Below are 17,322 nucleotides of genomic sequence, written 5' to 3' on the forward strand. Positions count from 1 at the left end.
CTCCAATGCAGTCCAGAAACTTATTGGATAGCCTGTGCCTCGCTGTGTTAGTTTCCCAACATATGTCTGGATAGTTGAAGTCCCCCATCACCACCAAATCTTGGGCTTTGGATAGTTTTGTTAATTGTTTAAAAAAGGCCTCATCCACCTCTTCCACCTGGCTAGGTGGCCTGTAGTAGACTCCTAGCATGATATCACCCTCGTTTTTTACCCCTTTTAGCTTAACCCAGAGACTCTCTACACAGCTATCTCCTACGTTCATCTCCACTTCAGTCCAAGTGTGTACATTTTTAATATACAAGGCAACCCCTCCTCCCTTTTTTCCCTGTCTGTCCTTCCTGAGCAAGCCGTACCCTTCCATACCAATATTCCAATCATGCGTCCCATCCCACCAGGTTTCTGTAATACCAATGATATCATAGTTGTATTTATTGGTTAGCAATTCCAGTTCTTCCTGCTTATTACCCATACTTCTCGCATTTGTATATAGGCATCTAAGATACTGATTTGATCTTGCCTCCCTGTTGTGCCCTGACCCTCCTTTCTCCTTGCCATTATAGGCCGTAGTCCCCCCCATTTCCAACCCATCTCCCAGTCCCGCACATTCAGCACTTACCTGTGGGCTTTGCTCACCTGCCCCCGACAAACCTAGTTTTTATTTAAATGCCGCGGGGGATATTTAAATCCCCCACGGATTTCCCTATTATGACCTGTGAAATTAACATGCCCTTTTCGGAAAAGGGGCCAGTGTAGACGAGCCTTCAGTGTCAGTCTCAACAAAGGCGCCAACTATCTTACCCATTACAAAGATAGCTTCCCCAATTATCACCTCTAATACCATTAGCTCACAGACATTTACCTTCCCCCCCATTCCCGTTCTGTTCTGAAATGTGATTTGTCCTTTTCATATGTGTTCAATTTTTTTTAAATTGTATCCTTTGGTTTATATGGCTGTGACAATTTTATTCCACTATTTGATCTGAGGAAGTGGGTCTGGCCCACGAAAGCTCATCATCTAATAAACCATCTTGTTAGTCTTTAAAGTGCTACATAGTCCTGTATTTTGTTTCAGCTACACCAGACTAACACGGCTACATTTCTATCAGGAATCATTAGGAAACTAATAGGGTAAGTCTACACTAAAGCGCTAATTTGAATTAACTTATTTCAAATTAGTTAATTCAAAATAAGCTAGTTCTAAATAATGCATCTAGACCCAAAAACTAATTTGAAATAGCATTTTGCTAATTCAAAATAGGACATCCATATTGAGTGAATTTTGAATCGAAGGTAAGGCTGGCCGGAACCAGTGCCGACAGGGCATCAGGGTCGGACTTAGTGTGTGGGGTTGCTGCCTCAGGCTAGCCGAGGGCTGTGCTTAAAGAAACCCAACCTCCCACCCCGGACAGACAGTTCTCAGGTTTCTCTGCTTGCTGGTCTACCTCGCTGAAGGACAGCAAAGCAGTCCTGTTTCAGAGTGCTCTGCTTGCCCTCACTCGGGACACCACGGCACTCTGCAACATGGAACCAGCCTGCCCCCAGTGGACACGTTGCCAGCAACCTGGCTGCACTGGCTGCAGGCTGCCATCCGGGAGGACCATCGAGGGGCTGTCAGGATCCAGGGGGCCCTGCAGGAGAGCTTCCACCCTGAGGAGCACTAAGAGCCTCCCCGGTCTGCCCTACCAGGGGCTTGTGCCCTATTCCTCCCCCTCTCATCCTTCCACTTACCCTTCCCTAGCCCCCCCCCCCCCCGATGTCAAATAAAATACACGTATTTTCAAAAATAACAACTCTCTTTATTCAGCACAACTAGGGAGGGGGAATGAAACTATGGGGAGATGGGAGAAAGGAGACAGGAGAGGGCAGGAGAGAGGGTGGGAAAGGGCAGGGGGAAAACTGGGAGGAGGGAGCTGGAAGGGGGAAGCAAGAGGAAGGAGGGGAAGGGAAGCTCAGGGATCGGGGTGGGGGTCTCGCCAGGCCAACCACCTCCCAGCACGGTGAGGGAGGGGGCCTCGGCATCCCCAGGGGATGGGGTGGAGGGTGCGGAGGTTGAGGTGGAGGGGTGTGGACATTGAGGAGGAGGGTGTGGAGGTTGATAAGGAAGAGGTGGGGGGCAGGAGTGGGAGGAGGGAAAGTTGTTGGGGGGGGCAGCAGGCACAGGACCGGCACAGGGCACCATGCTCTGCATCAGGGCCTGCAGGTTAGCGTTTCTAGCTCAGTCCTCAGCCAGCTGCTCCCGGCGGAACTGCAGGTCCTCCAGCATCCAGGCCTTCACGGTTTGGTTCAGGGCTCGCAGGGACCCCAGGTGCTGGTCCCAGTACTCCTGCTCCATGGTGGTGGTCTGGAGCAGGCCGCGGGTGCGGGAGCATGTCCCGGGCGGGGTGGTGCACCCTGCACGAGCAGCTGGTGCAGCTGTAGAGAAAGAAGAGAAGTGGTCAGTTCTCCCTGGGGACACAGTGGATGATGCTCAACCCCCCCCCCCCTCGCGACGTGAGGGCGACCATGCCCTGCACCGTCAGAGCCTATGTGCTTGCACAGAGGCCATGGTCAGGATGTCTGGCTCTCCCCGGGACTGGGAGCTGTCCCAAGACCGCACCCATACTCCTGTGCCGTGTATAGTGTGGCCGGGACGGGGGGAGGGTGGGCAGGGAGATGTTCCCTGCCTCTGTGTAGAGGAGGTGTGTGAAGGAGGGCGTCCTGCTGGGTCCCGCCCCAGGGTCGAGAGCGTGTCAGGTCTCTTCACACATGCATGTGCCTGTTGGGCCATGGCCCCAGGTGTCATGCAGCTGGAGCCACCTGCCCAAGGGTGGCATGGCATGTGCTCACATGTGTACAGGCATCTGCATGATCCGTGGGAGACATGGCTCACGTGTTCAGTCCCTGGTCTCCCTCCCCGCCTCCCCCCTGGGCAGGAGACAGTGCTGGCACTTACCTGGTATGGCCTCCCTATCCGACCCTGCCGACTCCGGTGCTGGAACAGCTGGCGTGACCCCTCCGGTGCAACTGGGTCGGGGCTCTCCACTTCTGGTTCGCTGCCTTCCGGGCTGGTGTGGACCACCCTTCCCCCCAGGAGTTGGTCAAGGGTGGGGAAGTAGGGGCAGGTGTCAGCCCCTGCTGCGGTGCCGCCCCTGGTGGCCTTGGCGTACACCTGCCACAGCTCCTTCACTTTCAGGCACACCTGCTCCTGGGTGCACCTGTGTCCCTTTTGGGCCATGGTGGCCACTATGCAGCTGTAGACGGCCATGTTCCTCCTCCTAGTGCAGAGATTATGGACACTGGGGGCCTGCCCCCAAACCTCAATGTGGTGTATGACCTCCACACTAGTCCAGGAGGGCACGCACCGTCTATGGCCCCTGGCTGGCCCCAGGTGCTGGGGGACTGGGTGGGGGATGGCTGGCTGTCAGTGGCTGCCTGGCTCATCCTAGGGCCACTAGGTCAGGGGAAAAGACTGCTGGCAAGGCTGGCTCTGGCAAGTGCCATCTGGCCAGAGTTTATCCCTTTAAGGGTCCCGGGGCTGGGGGAGAGGAGTTTTTCTGGTTTGGCCCAGATTGGCCACCAGGGGGAACTGGGAAGGGCTGGAGGCCAGCTAATTTGAAATAAGTGTCTACACAGCACTTATTTCGAATTAGCTATTTTGAATTAGAAGTTATTCCTCGTAGAACGAGGTTCACCTAATTCGAAATAAGCGCTCCGCTATTTTGAACTAATTTCGAAATAGTGGTTTGTATATGTAGACAGCTATTACAGTTAATTTGAAATAAGGGCTCTTATTTTGAATTAACTCTGTAGTGTAGACATGCCCATAGAGAATAAGCCAGAGAACATCATATTGCCTCTGTATAAAACCATAGTATGCCTACATCTCGAATACTGCATGCAGATCTGGTCACCCATCTAAAAAATGATCTGCTGGATTTGGAAAAGGTACAGAAAGGGTGACAGAAATGAGTAGGGGTAAAAGGAACAGCTTCTATATGAATAGAAATTAAAAAGATGGGGACTTCTCAGCCTGGAAGGGGCATATTCAGGGTCTATTAAATCATGAATGGTGTGGAAAACCTAGCTAAGGAAATGTTATTTACTTCAACATATCCCACAGGTAGGTCACCCAAAGAAATCTATAGGCAGCAGATTTTAAACAAGCTAAATGAATTATTTCCTCACAGTGAAGCTGTGGAACTCTTTGCCAGGGATGGTGGAAAGGCCCAAATTATAACAGGCGTCTAACATGGGTGACAGGTAACAGAGGCAAGGGACGGCCTTCCCTAAAAGACCAGGGTAGATCTCATGCTCTCTCTGTCTGGAAAGGCTGGAGTCACATGGCTGTCCAGGAAGATTGAAGATGTGGCCCTGCTGCCCAGATCGTCCAGGGTCTGTGGCTGCTCCAGGGGCCAGAGTGGAGCCAAGGCCATGTGGTTGCCCGGCTGGTCCTGAGGCCAGAGCAGAACTGGGACCATGCAGCTCCTTGGCTGGCTAGGAAGGCTGGAGATGGGACTGCAGTGCAGCTGCCTGGCTGCTAGTGGGAGATGACCATCTATTCTGGAGCAGATGGGGCTGTGGTGTGGCTGCCTGGCTGCTCCAGGTGAGCTGGGGATACAGCCTGGCTGTCTGGCTGCTCTGGGAACTGGAGCAATGCTGGGGGAGAGCTGGAGCTGTCGTCTTCTCTGGGAACTGGAGCAGGACTGGGGGTGGGAAGGAGCCAGGGCCAAGTGGCTGTCCAGTGCAGAGGGAAGGGGGAAGCTCTAGCTTTGGGCAAGGGAGTTCAAGAACAAAGTCCATCAATGGCTACTAGCCAAGCAGGGCAGGGAGGGCATCCGGAGCCTCCATTTGCCAGATGCTGGGAACGGGCCGCAGGGGGCAGGTCACTTGGGGATCCCTGTTCTGTCCAGTCCCTCTGGGCACCTGCATTGGCCACTGGGCAGTTAAGACACTGGGCTGGAGGGGCCTTTGGTTTGACCCAACTTGGCCATTCAGTGGGAGGGTGGGGCAGTGTGTGTGGGGGGGTGAGGAGCAGGAACTGGTGCCTGGGGGGAACTGACTTAAAAGCCAGTTCCCTCCAGCACCATCTCCATCTCCATGGTGCCACCTCCCCCCCCCCCCCCCACAGACTGCTGCCTCTATCAGACCATCCACCCCTCAGGCCAGTCTTTCCTTGTCTAATCAGTTTAAGCAGTTCTCTGCAGGATGGTGTGATGGAGCACTAGGGCTCTGCACTGGGGCTACCCCAGCCCCTCGGTACAAGGGAGGAGGTGGGGACGCGCTGCAAAAACCCAGCTGGGGAACAGAGGGGAGTGCGGTGGCCGTTAGTGCAGGAGCGTCACGCAGTGTGCCCTGCTGAGTGCGAGGGGGCGGGGCAAGAGCGTCCAGGGTTGTGGTGGCCTCAGCTGGCCTTGTGCCGCCACTTTTAAAAGCCGGCCAGCTCCTGGAGGAGGAAGGCCGGGACGTCCAGGGATGGAGGGCCCAAGAGCGTAGGTGGAGGGGCCCACAAAAGGGAGGCCTAACTGCCCGTGTTGCCCGCTCCTCGAAGAGGACTTGTGGAGGGTAGGAAGTGACCCAAGGCAGGGCAATGGAGAGCCCATGGGTCGGCATGTTACGGGCGGCTGCCCCATCGACCACAGGGGAGAGAACGAGGCTGTTCTCCTTCCCTTAGGGCCCTGGGTCAGGACCCAGTTATGAGGGTGGACCCGGGTCCCCCTTACTCCCAACCCCTTTGCAATTGTACATGGAGAAGACACTGACAAGCTCAGTCGGCTTCTAAGGAAAAAGTACGTTGGGGGACGTGGTTGCACCTATTAAAAGTGATGTCAGCAGACTGTGGCCTACAAACTGACTCTTATTGAGAAAGGGAAGTCCAGGGGCATGGGTAAAAATTGGGGCGTGTACCACGTGCCCGGTTACAGGTGGTATTTCTCTGCAGCTGTTACTTGTCCTAGCAGTTACTCACAGGCTACGTCTACACTGGCATGATTTTCCAGAAATGCTTTTAACGCAAAAGTTTTCTGTTAAAAGCATTTTCGGAAAAGCACGTCTAGATTGGCAGGAAAAGCATCCGTGGCCAATCTAGATGCGCTTTTCCGCAAAAAAGCCCCGATCACTATTTTCGCGATCGGGGCTTTTTTGCAGAAAACAAATCTCACCTGTCTACACTGGCCCTTTTGCGCAAAAGTTTTTCGGAAAAAGGACTTTTGCCCAAACGGGAGCAGCATAGTATTTCCACAAAAGCACTGACAATCAGTGCTTTTGTGGAAATTCAAGCTGCCAGTGTAGACAGCTGGCAAGTTTTTATGGAAAAGCAACTGCTTTTCCAGAAAAAGTGGCCAGTCTAGACACAGCCACAGTGGTTTGTAGCTTCCAAAGGGAATGGGGTAACCCTCCCTCATGGCATAGATTACAATCTACAGGCTACAAATGCATATGTAACATGTACAGATCCTGTTTATAAAGGGCACAAAAATACACAGAACATTCATACAGTGCATTTTGAAAGTCACACATGTGCCAGGTGTAATTCCAATACTTGTCACACAGAGTTCTTATGGGAGTGTTAGACACAGTCCCTGTGATGGACTCTCCCCCATGCCTTATGAAAATTGGCTTGTGAATATGGACAAGCATAACTCAGATACGCTTTATGCAAAATGGCTCATGTAACATCAGTTACAATCTGCTGAATGAGTATATTCTATTTTTGTGAATGCATCATTTTGGTATATGAAATCAGAAATATGAAGTGTGAATCTGTTTATGCGCTAAATGGACTAATGAGGGCCTTTACCAGTGCCGTGAAAACTTAATGATTCAGGCTTCGGCTACACTGCAATAAATTCCAGAAAAAATTACGCTAATGAGGGATTTATTTGCATGAGTCATGATCTCATTAGCATATTTTCTGCCATTTCTTTTTGTGCCAGGGTTTTTTGTGCAAAAAGAAACAAGGTATGGCTACACTGCCACCCTAGTTCGAACTAGGGTGGCTAATGTAGTCATTCGAACTTGCAAATGAAGCCCGGGATTAAAATATCCCGGGTTTCATTTGCATGTTCCTGGGTGCCACCATTTTTAAATGCCTGGTAGCTCGAACTACCTGCCTATGGCTACACATGGCACTAGTTAGGTAGTTCGAACTAAAGATCCTAAATCATTGCAGGAGGAGTAATGGTAATCCGAATTAGGGCTTTAGTTCGAACTACCTAGCACGTGCCGCATGTAGCCACGGGCCAGGAGTCCGAACTACCAGGCATTTAAAAATGGCGGCACCCAGAAACATGCAATGAAGCCCAGGATATTTTAATCCCGGGCTTCATTTGCAAGTTCGAATGACTACATTAGCCACCCTAGTCCAAACTAGGATGGCTAGGGTAGACATACCCTCAGTCTCTCTTCATAGGTCATGTGCTCCAGCCCCCTCGTCATTTTGGCTGCCCTCCGCTGAACCCTCTCCAATGCGTCCACATCCTTTCTATAGTGGGAGGCCCAGAATTGGACACAATATTTCAGATGTGGCCTCACCAGAGCCGAATAAATGGGAATAGTTACTTGTCTAGATCTGCTGGCAATGCTCCTCTAATATAACCTAATATGCTATTAGCTTTCTTGGCTACAAGGGCACACTGTTGACTCATATCCAGCTTCTTAACCACTGTAATCCCCAGGTCCTTCTAAATAGTTTCTCAGCACTTTAGTGGGGGTCACTGTGTTCTGCTTTTTAGAAGCTGCCAGAATCAACCAGCCCCAGTCTACACTGGGGAGTTATATTAATATAACCCCCTGTGACGGGCCACCACTTTGTGATGGGGCATGCCGGGGGTCAGCCTGGCGCCCCAGGTCCCTTGTCTATGTGTTCATGGGGTTGAACCCCCATTTCATCTCCAATCAGTCCCTCTACATCTAATGGGCCTCTTGGCTCGAGTCAGTATCTATATTCAGCGCTCCCCAATACAAATGGGGGGGGCGGGCCAGGGCGGGGCGGGCCAGGGCGGGGCGGGCCCACCCCACCCCACCCCACCCCACCCCACCCCACCCACACTGACGGGCCCCAGATCAGGGCCCTAAGGCTGGTCTCTGGTGTGACTCCGCCCTGCATGCTGACGTAGCGTGGGGGCCAGCGCCTCCACCATTTTCCCAGCTGTCAGGCCAGCGGCTGTCAGCTGAGCCACTGCGCTGGCGCAGCTGGCACATGGCCGATAAAGGCTCATCTGCAGCCTGAGCAGGGCACTTGCCTTGGGGGCTGCTGTGTGGGGTCGCGGGACCCCGTCACACCCCCTTATATCAAAATAATAAGCAGAATGTCCGCACTACCAAACCTGTCATTTCGAAATCTGTTCTCCTGCTTTCCCCTGGGAATAATGCTAATTTCAAAATAGTTATGTTGAAATAGTGTTAGTGGGGATGCTCCTTTCCTGCTATTTCAAAGAGCTTCCCGGGGCTTTAAATTGAGGTAGCGCATCCACAATAACGGAGCCTCCCTCGCACTAATTGTGAGGCTTCCCCATAGCATGGCCATGATAGTTCCATTTTGATATTTCAGGAGTTATTATTTCAAATTTAGCTATTTCAAAATAATTTCCTAGTGTAGACGTGCCCTGGAGCAGTGGGGTAGATGTAGTATTCAGGACTAACATCATGGATCAGATAGTAACCATGGTTACTGGAGACCCAGCTGTGCCCTGTGGGCTCTCCATGTTGGTGGCAGGTTGAGCAGACGTGATTTACACAAGACAAGGCAGTGACAGGAGATGGACAGGGATGATCAGCCATAGCAACAGCAACAAACTCAGCAAGAGGGCTGGAGCGCCTACCTGAGGCCAGCCTGAGAATCTGCAGAGCGAGGCAGAGCGCGAGGTAGCCGGACAGAATGGAGCTCACTGTGGAGCCGCGGGAGAATGAAAGAACCTTCCCCATCATCATCGCTGGGCCTGGGAACAGGAGGAAAAACAAACCAGACAGTGAGTGAAGGGGAGACAGTGACAGCGCCAGAGCTGTCTGACTTTCACTGCCCTGGTCCATGGCTCAGTTATGTTTACATTACCACACTTCCCTATATTCATAGGCTAAGGGCAGAGGGACCATTATATCATCTAGGGTATATCTACATTACCACCCTAGTTCGAACTAGGGTGGTTAATGTAGGCAACCGGAGTTGCAAATGAAGCCCGGGATTTGAATTTTCCGGGCTTCATTAGCATATTGCCGGGCGCCGCCATTTTTAAATGTCCGCTAGTGCAGACTCCGTGCCGTGTGCAGCCGCGGGCACAGAGACCGCACTTGTGGACATTTAAAAATGGCGGCGCCCAGCAATATGCTAATGAAGCCCGGGAAATTCAAATCCCAGGCTTCATTTGCAACTCCGGTTGCCTACATTACCACCCTAGTTCGAACTAGGGTGGTAATGTAGACATACCCCTAGTCTATTACTGCAGATACTCACAGACACCGTACAGCCGTGAAGGGGTCGAACCAATCCCCTGCAGGACTCGGGCTTCCTTGAAATTGCTGCTGAGAACTGTGGAGAAAGCCAGGGATCACTGGTTCTCAAAGGCCTTGTTTCTGCACCACTCAAACCAGGGAATTGCCTCTGTGCAATGGTGTGGGTCGTGGGGTGCAGCACAATAAAGGGGTCACTCCCAAGGGCCTGGATGAAGGCCAGGCACAGACCAGACCTTGTGAATCGGTGCCAGAAAAATCACCTTTCACTCTTCTCTTTTCTGCAGAAGCTGGGATATTTGGGTGCAATCCAGACCAGTCAGGGAATGTGTCACCACCTGCACATACAGGAGTTAGGGTCAATGGGGCTTGTGCTTTTAAATCCATGTTCCCTGTGAGCTGGCTGCTCAGGAGAGATTCCAAAGCTGCTCAGATGATTGGCAGGGCACCCACAGCTAGATTGTGTGTTTCTCTTGGTGGTGCACATCCGCACATGCCTCAGTGCATGTAAAAATTCATTCTGCACATGGATGGAAAAAATCCACAGATGGATGAAAAAGATTAGAGGAAATGTTACCTAAATCCCTTATGAGCTTTAGAAATTCTCCCCTCACTATATCAATTGCACTTAATCTGGTCCCCAATGTGTTTCCCTTCCATTTTTCACCCTCTGGCTCCAGATCTTCACAGCAGGGAACGGATAGTGAAACACCCACATGCCCAGCAGTGCCCCCCAGTCAAGCTGCAAATGGCACTTGGTTCCCACAGTAGCTAGCACAGAGCAGCGAGCAAAGGAGAACCTGGGCGTGACCAGACAGGTCTCTGAATCCATGGGAGCGTTTTTACAGCCATTGCTGCATTCCCAGTGAGACAGTGACACTTCATCCCCAAATCTCTTTCATAGCAGCAGTGCCCCTGCCTCACCAGCACCAAGAGCCAGGAACTTGGCAGAGAGCAGAGCAGCAGGCTGTGCCGAGTGACCCCTACCTGTAGAGTCCTGCGGAGCCGTACCTGAGCCATTCCAGTCTCTCCAGGGGGCTTGCTGGCATCCAGAGCCACTCTTGCTAGGCAGAGTTCCCAGGCACGGTGTCCCTTTCCCAGCCTGCAGAATCCATCCCACTGGATGGGTCTGCAGCCACAGGGGTAACTTCAGCCCACCCCTGTGCTCTGCAGGGCGTTAGCACATTTATATGAAATAGAAACACTGTCCGGTCTTGGCACATCCACCAGCTTCAAAACCGAAAGCAGAAAAGGGGCTGGGACGTTCCTGGGACTGGATCCATCTCATAGGACGGTTGTGGCACAAAGATCAAATTCCTTCGACACACCCACAGGGCTAGTGATGGGGCATCCGACTCTTCCAGAGACTTTGACCATCCCACCCGTGATTACCAAGTGGAGACTCTGGAGCCCGGCTCTGCAGCAATTGCTGAATTCTGCAGCCTAAGGACTGAGGAACAGGGTGTAATAAAGGACATAATATTTATGTAACACTTCTTGCCCAGAATTCCTGCTGCATTGGAAGCACCTGGAAATTCCTCTCACCATCTGCTGTAGAATGCGTGAAACATGCTTGTGGGGGAGGGAGGGGTGGAATGGGACATGGCTACAGAGACTTCCAGCCCCATTCACATGGGAACAGGAAACCACCCCGGTGCAAAGGTTTCCTGTGAGAGCGGACCTGGGCAGGGGGACACAAGTCCCCCCTGCATATGGTAACTTTTCTTAATCCCAGTTTGTGCTGAAAGGCTCCTTGACTCGGGAGGCAGGAGTTGCTGTAACCTTCAGACTTTACACAATGAATCATGCGGGTTGCACCATAAAACGTTCCCTTACTGGGGCAATGGTTGCTGGCTGGCCAGGCACACATTAACTAGCTCTTTCATTCTTAAGAAGAGAAGGAAGGAAAGCTAGAAAACATCATGTAACACTGAACTGTGTAGTCATAGGAGCAGATACCACCTCCCATAGGGGAAAGGGATAAGGATTCAGAGCCCCTCCAAGGGCAACCTCTCATCCTTCCCTAATCATCCTACTCATACTGCACCCACGCACCTGCCCCTAATGTCCCTTCTAGTATCCCAGCCTTCTCCTCCCATCTTAGCCTTTTCCCTTCTTCTGCCTGGCTGATCCAGCTTCAAAGTACCCCCAGGCTGTGAGTCTGTTCCTGATGCTGGGAGAAGGAGTCAACACTCCTCAGCTAGATCAAGCCTGGGCAAAATATGGCCCACAAGCTGTATCTGGCCTGCCAGGCCACTGGATCCTGCCAGCAGATGCTGCCTTGCACACCACATGCTGCTCAGAAACACTTTAAAAGCTGAGCCTCAAGGGGAGGAGGGAAGCTTTAGGAGCTGCTCCCAACCCCAGCACAATCCTATTGACTGGCTTCTGGCCAGAAACTGGCCATTGAACGTTGCCTGTTTCAATAACAGGCAGCCACAAAGCTCAAGGGGCTTGTAGTTATTCACAGAACATGTGGATGCAGCCTGTGCGGGGGTGGGGCAGGAAGGGAGGTTGAATCAGGAATGTGCTGGGGATGCTGGCTGGTAAGTTTCCTGGCCAAAGCCTGTCTCTGGCACCATAGACCCTCATTTCCCCAACCTTCTACCGCCCCTCCCCCCCCCCACACTCCACATAACCAAATTCTCTGCCTCACTCCTGTACCCATATCTCCTCCCAGATCTGGCATCCCAATACCCTGCCCCAGGTCACAATCCCCTCTTCCCTAGATCACAGCCCAAACCCCTACATCCTCTCCTGTACCCCAATTCCCTGCCCGAGGTCACAGTCCAACCCCCTGCACCCTAGTCTAGCACCCCAAATTACAACTGCCTCCATCACTCAAATTCCCTCCCTTACCCCAAGCTCCCTTCTCCACGAAATTCTCCATCCCAGACCCTGCACCTCCTCTATTAATATCATGGGAGAATATAGCCCTCGACCACTTTCCAAATTCTTGGAGTACCCCCCCCCCCCCACAAAATTAACACCCACCCCTGAGCTAGATACTTCAAGCCTATGAATCCCAGTCCCATTTTCATGGGGTGAAAACATCAACTTGGTTGATGTCAATAGGGCTGCAGATGGGCCCCATGTGTGGACCCTCCCATGTGATTGCCAGTGACTCAATATCCCTCATGGCATCAGAGAGATATAAGGGAAAACTCAAGTCTGTTTACCCCAAACTTTCCTCCCTCTCCTAAGACAGAGCAAGGCTTTGAAACTTGGTTACTAAATGGGGCTGCATAACAATCCAGTGTATGCAAGTTACTCCTCGATGTAGAAATAATCTGATTACCAAGCATGAAGACAAGAGACCATCACCAGCAGCTAGTTCTTCCAGTACCTGATAAATAATTAGCCTGACTGATCTGTCCCCACCCATGTGCCAAGAAACACTCTAACTGAACTTTCCTCCCAGCCTGGGTCATTTATGACCCAATGAAAATTTATGACCCTGTTTAATGGTGGGAGAGAGGAGCAGGTGGTAAGAGAGCTACAAGCATGGAAAGCTGTAAAAGATGGATATACTCTGATAAATATACTTTGTGACTGGGAGTCAGAGGGGGGCTGCGTAACACACATTCACCAGGGAGTTACAAGTGCTCTGAGGGAATTTTTCTATTTTTTCAAGAGAAGCCGTATTCTCCCAGCCTTTGCACAGAGAAAGTATCCAATAAACATTCATTAAAACAAAGCACAAATCCAATAACAAGTATGTTTAATAGGGTGCCCGTCACACATTCTTTAAGAAGTTACAAGTGCACTGAGGGGATTTTTCTTCTTCTTCTTCTGCTTCTTCCCTACAACCATCATACTATGATGAATTCATGACCCATATTTTCTACTAGAAGATTTACCCAGTGTTGCTCAGCTCATTAAATCAAGTAAGGATTTTTTGGGAGAAATAAAAGGAAAATGTACATGTTTTATTTAAATAATTGTATTTTTCAAAAATAGCATGTTATTTTTAGGAAGTTAATTCTTATTTCAGATTTTGATAAAAAGGGGATTATTAAAATTTATCCATTTCTTTTTTTAGTAAAAAAAAAAATTAGTTTGATTTAGCCAAAACAGAGCACTACTCCAAATGTCTCAATTTCATCTCTTTTTTTGTAAGGTTTATTGAGAAGTAATCCTATTTCAAATTCATCCTATTTTTCTGGCTGATCTTAGTTCAGCGTCTTTCAACATTTGCTCAGTTATGTCAATTTTGAGGCCTGTACTTGACTTGGTGATTCTGTCTCTTTTCTGTTTGGTTTTATGAGAAACAATCCCATTCCAGGCACATCCCATTGTCCTGGCACAAACAAACTGTTACATTGCTTTAAGCTGTATACTGAAAAGCTCTTATCGTTTAGGAGGAGTTTTCAAATCTTAAGCATTGCTATAGCTCTGTGATAGCAGAGCACTACTCCAAATTTCTGTTTTATCTCTTTTCTATAAGGTATATTGAGAAGCAATCCTATTTTAGCTCCACTGTATGTTTCTGGCTCATCTTGGTTCAGTCCAAGGGTGCAAGTAATTTAGATTTCATATAGGTACTGTCATATTGCGACCCCATAGGGCGGCATAGGGCAGGAAGTTGGAGGGTGGCATTGTTGTAAGTGTGGGGTGGAGTGCTGGGGGGCTCAAGCAAGGAAATGGGGAGTGTCAGGGTGTATGGGAACTCAGGGCAGGGGTTGAATATGTGGGGGTGCAGGAGTCAGGGCCAGGCTTGGGAATGTGGGGGGCTTAGGGCAAAGAGCCATGGGTATGGGGATGTAGGAATCAGGGTTAGCGATGAGATGGGGCTCTTTGAAGGACCCCACTAGATATGCACCTCCCAATTTGACAGTGAACCATTCGTAATTATTCTGACTATGTTTTTTCAATCAGTTGTGCACACACTTTACAGTAATTTAACACTAATCTGAAACACATTTCCCTATCATAGAATCATAGATCCATAGAGCTGGAAGAGACCTCAGAAGGTCATCGAGTCCAGCCCCCTGCTCTAGGCAGGACCAATCCCAACTAAATCAACCTGGCCAGGGCTTTGTCAAGCCAAGACTTAAACACCTCTAGGGATGGAGACTCCACTACTTCCCTAGGTAACACATTCCAGTGCTTCACCACCCTCCTAGTGAAATAGTTTTTCCTAATATCCAGCCTGGACCACTCCCACCGCAACTTGAGACCATTGCTCCTTGTTCTGCCATCTGTCACTACTGAGAACAGCCTTTCTCCATCCTCTTTGGAACCTCCCTTCAGGAAGTTGAAGGCTGCTATCAAATCTCCCCTTACTCTTCTCTTCTGAAGACTAAACAGACCCAAGTCCCTCAGCCTCTCCTCGTAGGTCATATGCTCCAGCCCCCTAATCATTTTAGTTGCTCTCCACTGGACCCTCTCCAATGCGTCCACATCCTTTTTGTAGTGGGGGGCCCAGAACTGGACTCAATACTCCAGATGTGGCTTCACCAGAGCCAAAATAAAGGGGAATAATCACATCTCTAGATCTGATGGCAATGCTCCTCTTAATGCAACCTAATATGCCATTAGCCCTCTTGGCTACAAGGGCACACTGTTGTCTCATATCCAGCTTCTCATCCACTGTAACCCCCAGGTCCTTTTCTGCAGAACTATTACTTAGCTGGTTGGTCCCCAGCCTGTAACAATGTTTGGGATTCTTCTGTCTCAAGTGCAAGTCTCTGCACTTGTCCTTGTTGAACTTCATCAGATTTATTGTAGCACAATACTCCATTTTGTCTAAGTCACTCTGGACCCTATCTACCTCTCCCCCTAGCTTAGTGTCATCCGCAAACTTGCTGAGGGTGCAATCCATCCCCTCATCCAGATCATTAATAAAGATATTGAACAAAACCAGTCCTAGAACCGAACCTTGGGGCACTCCGCTAGAAACCGACCGCCAACCTGACATCAAGCCATTGATCACTACCCGCTGGGCCCGGCCTTCTAGCCAGCTTCCTATCCATCTTACCGTCCATTTATCCAATCCGCATTCCCTTAACTTGCTGGCAAGAATATTGTGGGAGACGGTATCAAAAGCCTTGCTAAAGTCAAGGTATATCACATCCACTGACTTTCCCACGTCCACCGAACCAGTTACCTCATCATAGAAGTTGGTCAGATTGGTCAGGCATGACTTGCCCTTCGTGAATCCATGCTGACTATTCCTGAGCACTTTTCTTTCTTCCAAGTGTCTCAAAATGGATTCCTTAAGGATCCCTTCCATGATTTTTCCAGGAAATGAGGTAAGACTGACCGGCCTATAGTTTCCTGGATCATCCTTCTTCCCTTTTTTGAAGCTGGGCACTACATTTGCTTTTTTTAAAATCATCTGGGATCTCGTCAGATCTACACGACTTTTCAAAGATAATGGCCAAAGTCTCCTTAATGACATTTGCCAACTCCCCAGTACCCTTGAATGCATTAAGTCCGGACTCATGGATTTGTGTACGTTTAGCTTTTCTAAATAGTTCCTAACCTGTTCTTTACCCACCAAGGGCTGTCCATCTTCATCCCATCTTGCGTCACTTAGCGCATTAGTCTGGGAGCCCACCTTGTCCGTGAATACAGAGACAAAGAAAGCATTGAGTACTTCAGCTTTCCCCACATCATCTGTCACTAGGTTATCTCCTTCATCCAGTAGGGGCCGCACACCCTCTCTGATCACCTTCTTCTTGTTAACATGCCTGCAGAAACCTTTCTTGTTATCCTTCACATCCTTTGCTAGTCGCAATTCCAATTGCGCTTTCGCCTTCCTAATAACCCCGGGTATGTCTACACTACCCCCCTAGTTCGAACTAGGGGGGTAATATATGCATACCGAACTTGCTAATGAAGCCCGGGATTTGAATTTCCCGGGCTTCATTAGCATAAAGCTGGCGCCGCCATTTTTAAAAGCCGGCTAGTGCGAACCCCGCGGCTATATAGTGCGCGGCTATATGCGGCACGGACTAGATAGTTCGGATTAGGCTTCCTAATCCGAACTATCTAGTCCGTGCCCCGTGTAGCCGTGAGGCACGGGGTTTGCACTAGCCGGCTTTTAAAAATGGCGGCACCGGCTTTATGCTAATGAAGCCCGGGAAATTCAAATCCCGGGCTTCATTAGCAAGTTCGGTATGCATACATTACCCCCCTAGTTCGAACTAGGGGGGTAGTGTAGACATACACCCCCTGGCATTCTCGAGCTATACCTTTAAACTCCTCCCTGGTCATTTGTCCAAGTTTCCACTTTCTGTAAGCTTCCTTTCTGTGCTTAAATTCACCAAGGATTTCCCCTGTAATCCAATCTGGTCTTCTACCATGTTTGCTTCTCTTGCTACGCATCAGGATGGTTTCTTTCTGTGCCTACAATAAGGCTTCTTTAAAATACTGCCAGCTCTCCTGGACTCCTTTCCCCTTCATGTTAGCATCACAGGGGATTCTGCCCATTGGGTCTCTGAGGGAGTCAAAGTCTGCTTTTCTGAAGTCCAAGGTGTGTATTTTACTACTCTCTTTTCTTCCTTTGGTCAGGATACTGAAATCTACCATCTCATGATCACTGCTTGTCACGTTGCTGAATTGGAGGGAAGCAGCCAGATCGCTGCTGCACCCCTAGGTGGGGGTGTTGGCCCCAGAAATTGGTGTGGGGGGAGCCATGTGGGGTATTGAATGGGAGATTATTGTTTGTTGGTCTTATGTACGCTATTTATGTGAGTGTATAATGTCTGTGTGTGTAGGTAGGAATCTGTAATCTGTGTGGAAGCTGAATATTTCTGTGAATGTGGTTAAGCATGGCTATGGACAGGCTGAGTAGCAAAGCCCTGTGGAACAATGGCTCTCAATAGGCTATGGACACACCCAAAGAATGGGATTTGTCACCTGAGGGCAGCCAGCAGGAAATATAGAGATTGG

At 50.0% G+C, this 17,322-nt stretch overlaps 1 protein-coding gene across 1 annotated transcript in view; it reads right to left on the reverse strand.

The window, feature by feature from the left end:
• The window catches only part of LOC102459961 (butyrophilin subfamily 1 member A1-like), a 38,783-nt gene extending 29,876 nt beyond the window's left edge, over window positions 1-8,907 (reverse strand). The window contains exon 1 of the mRNA XM_075912797.1: window positions 8,799-8,907. Within this exon, the coding sequence (XP_075768912.1) occupies window positions 8,799-8,907 (109 nt within the window). The remainder of the gene's footprint in view (window positions 1-8,798) is intronic.
• Window positions 8,908-17,322: the final 8,415 nt, after the last annotated feature.

The sequence above is a fragment of the Pelodiscus sinensis genome, chromosome 31 (assembly GCF_049634645.1).
Source record: "Pelodiscus sinensis isolate JC-2024 chromosome 31, ASM4963464v1, whole genome shotgun sequence".
In the NCBI taxonomy this organism is placed as follows: Eukaryota; Metazoa; Chordata; order Testudines; family Trionychidae; genus Pelodiscus; species Pelodiscus sinensis.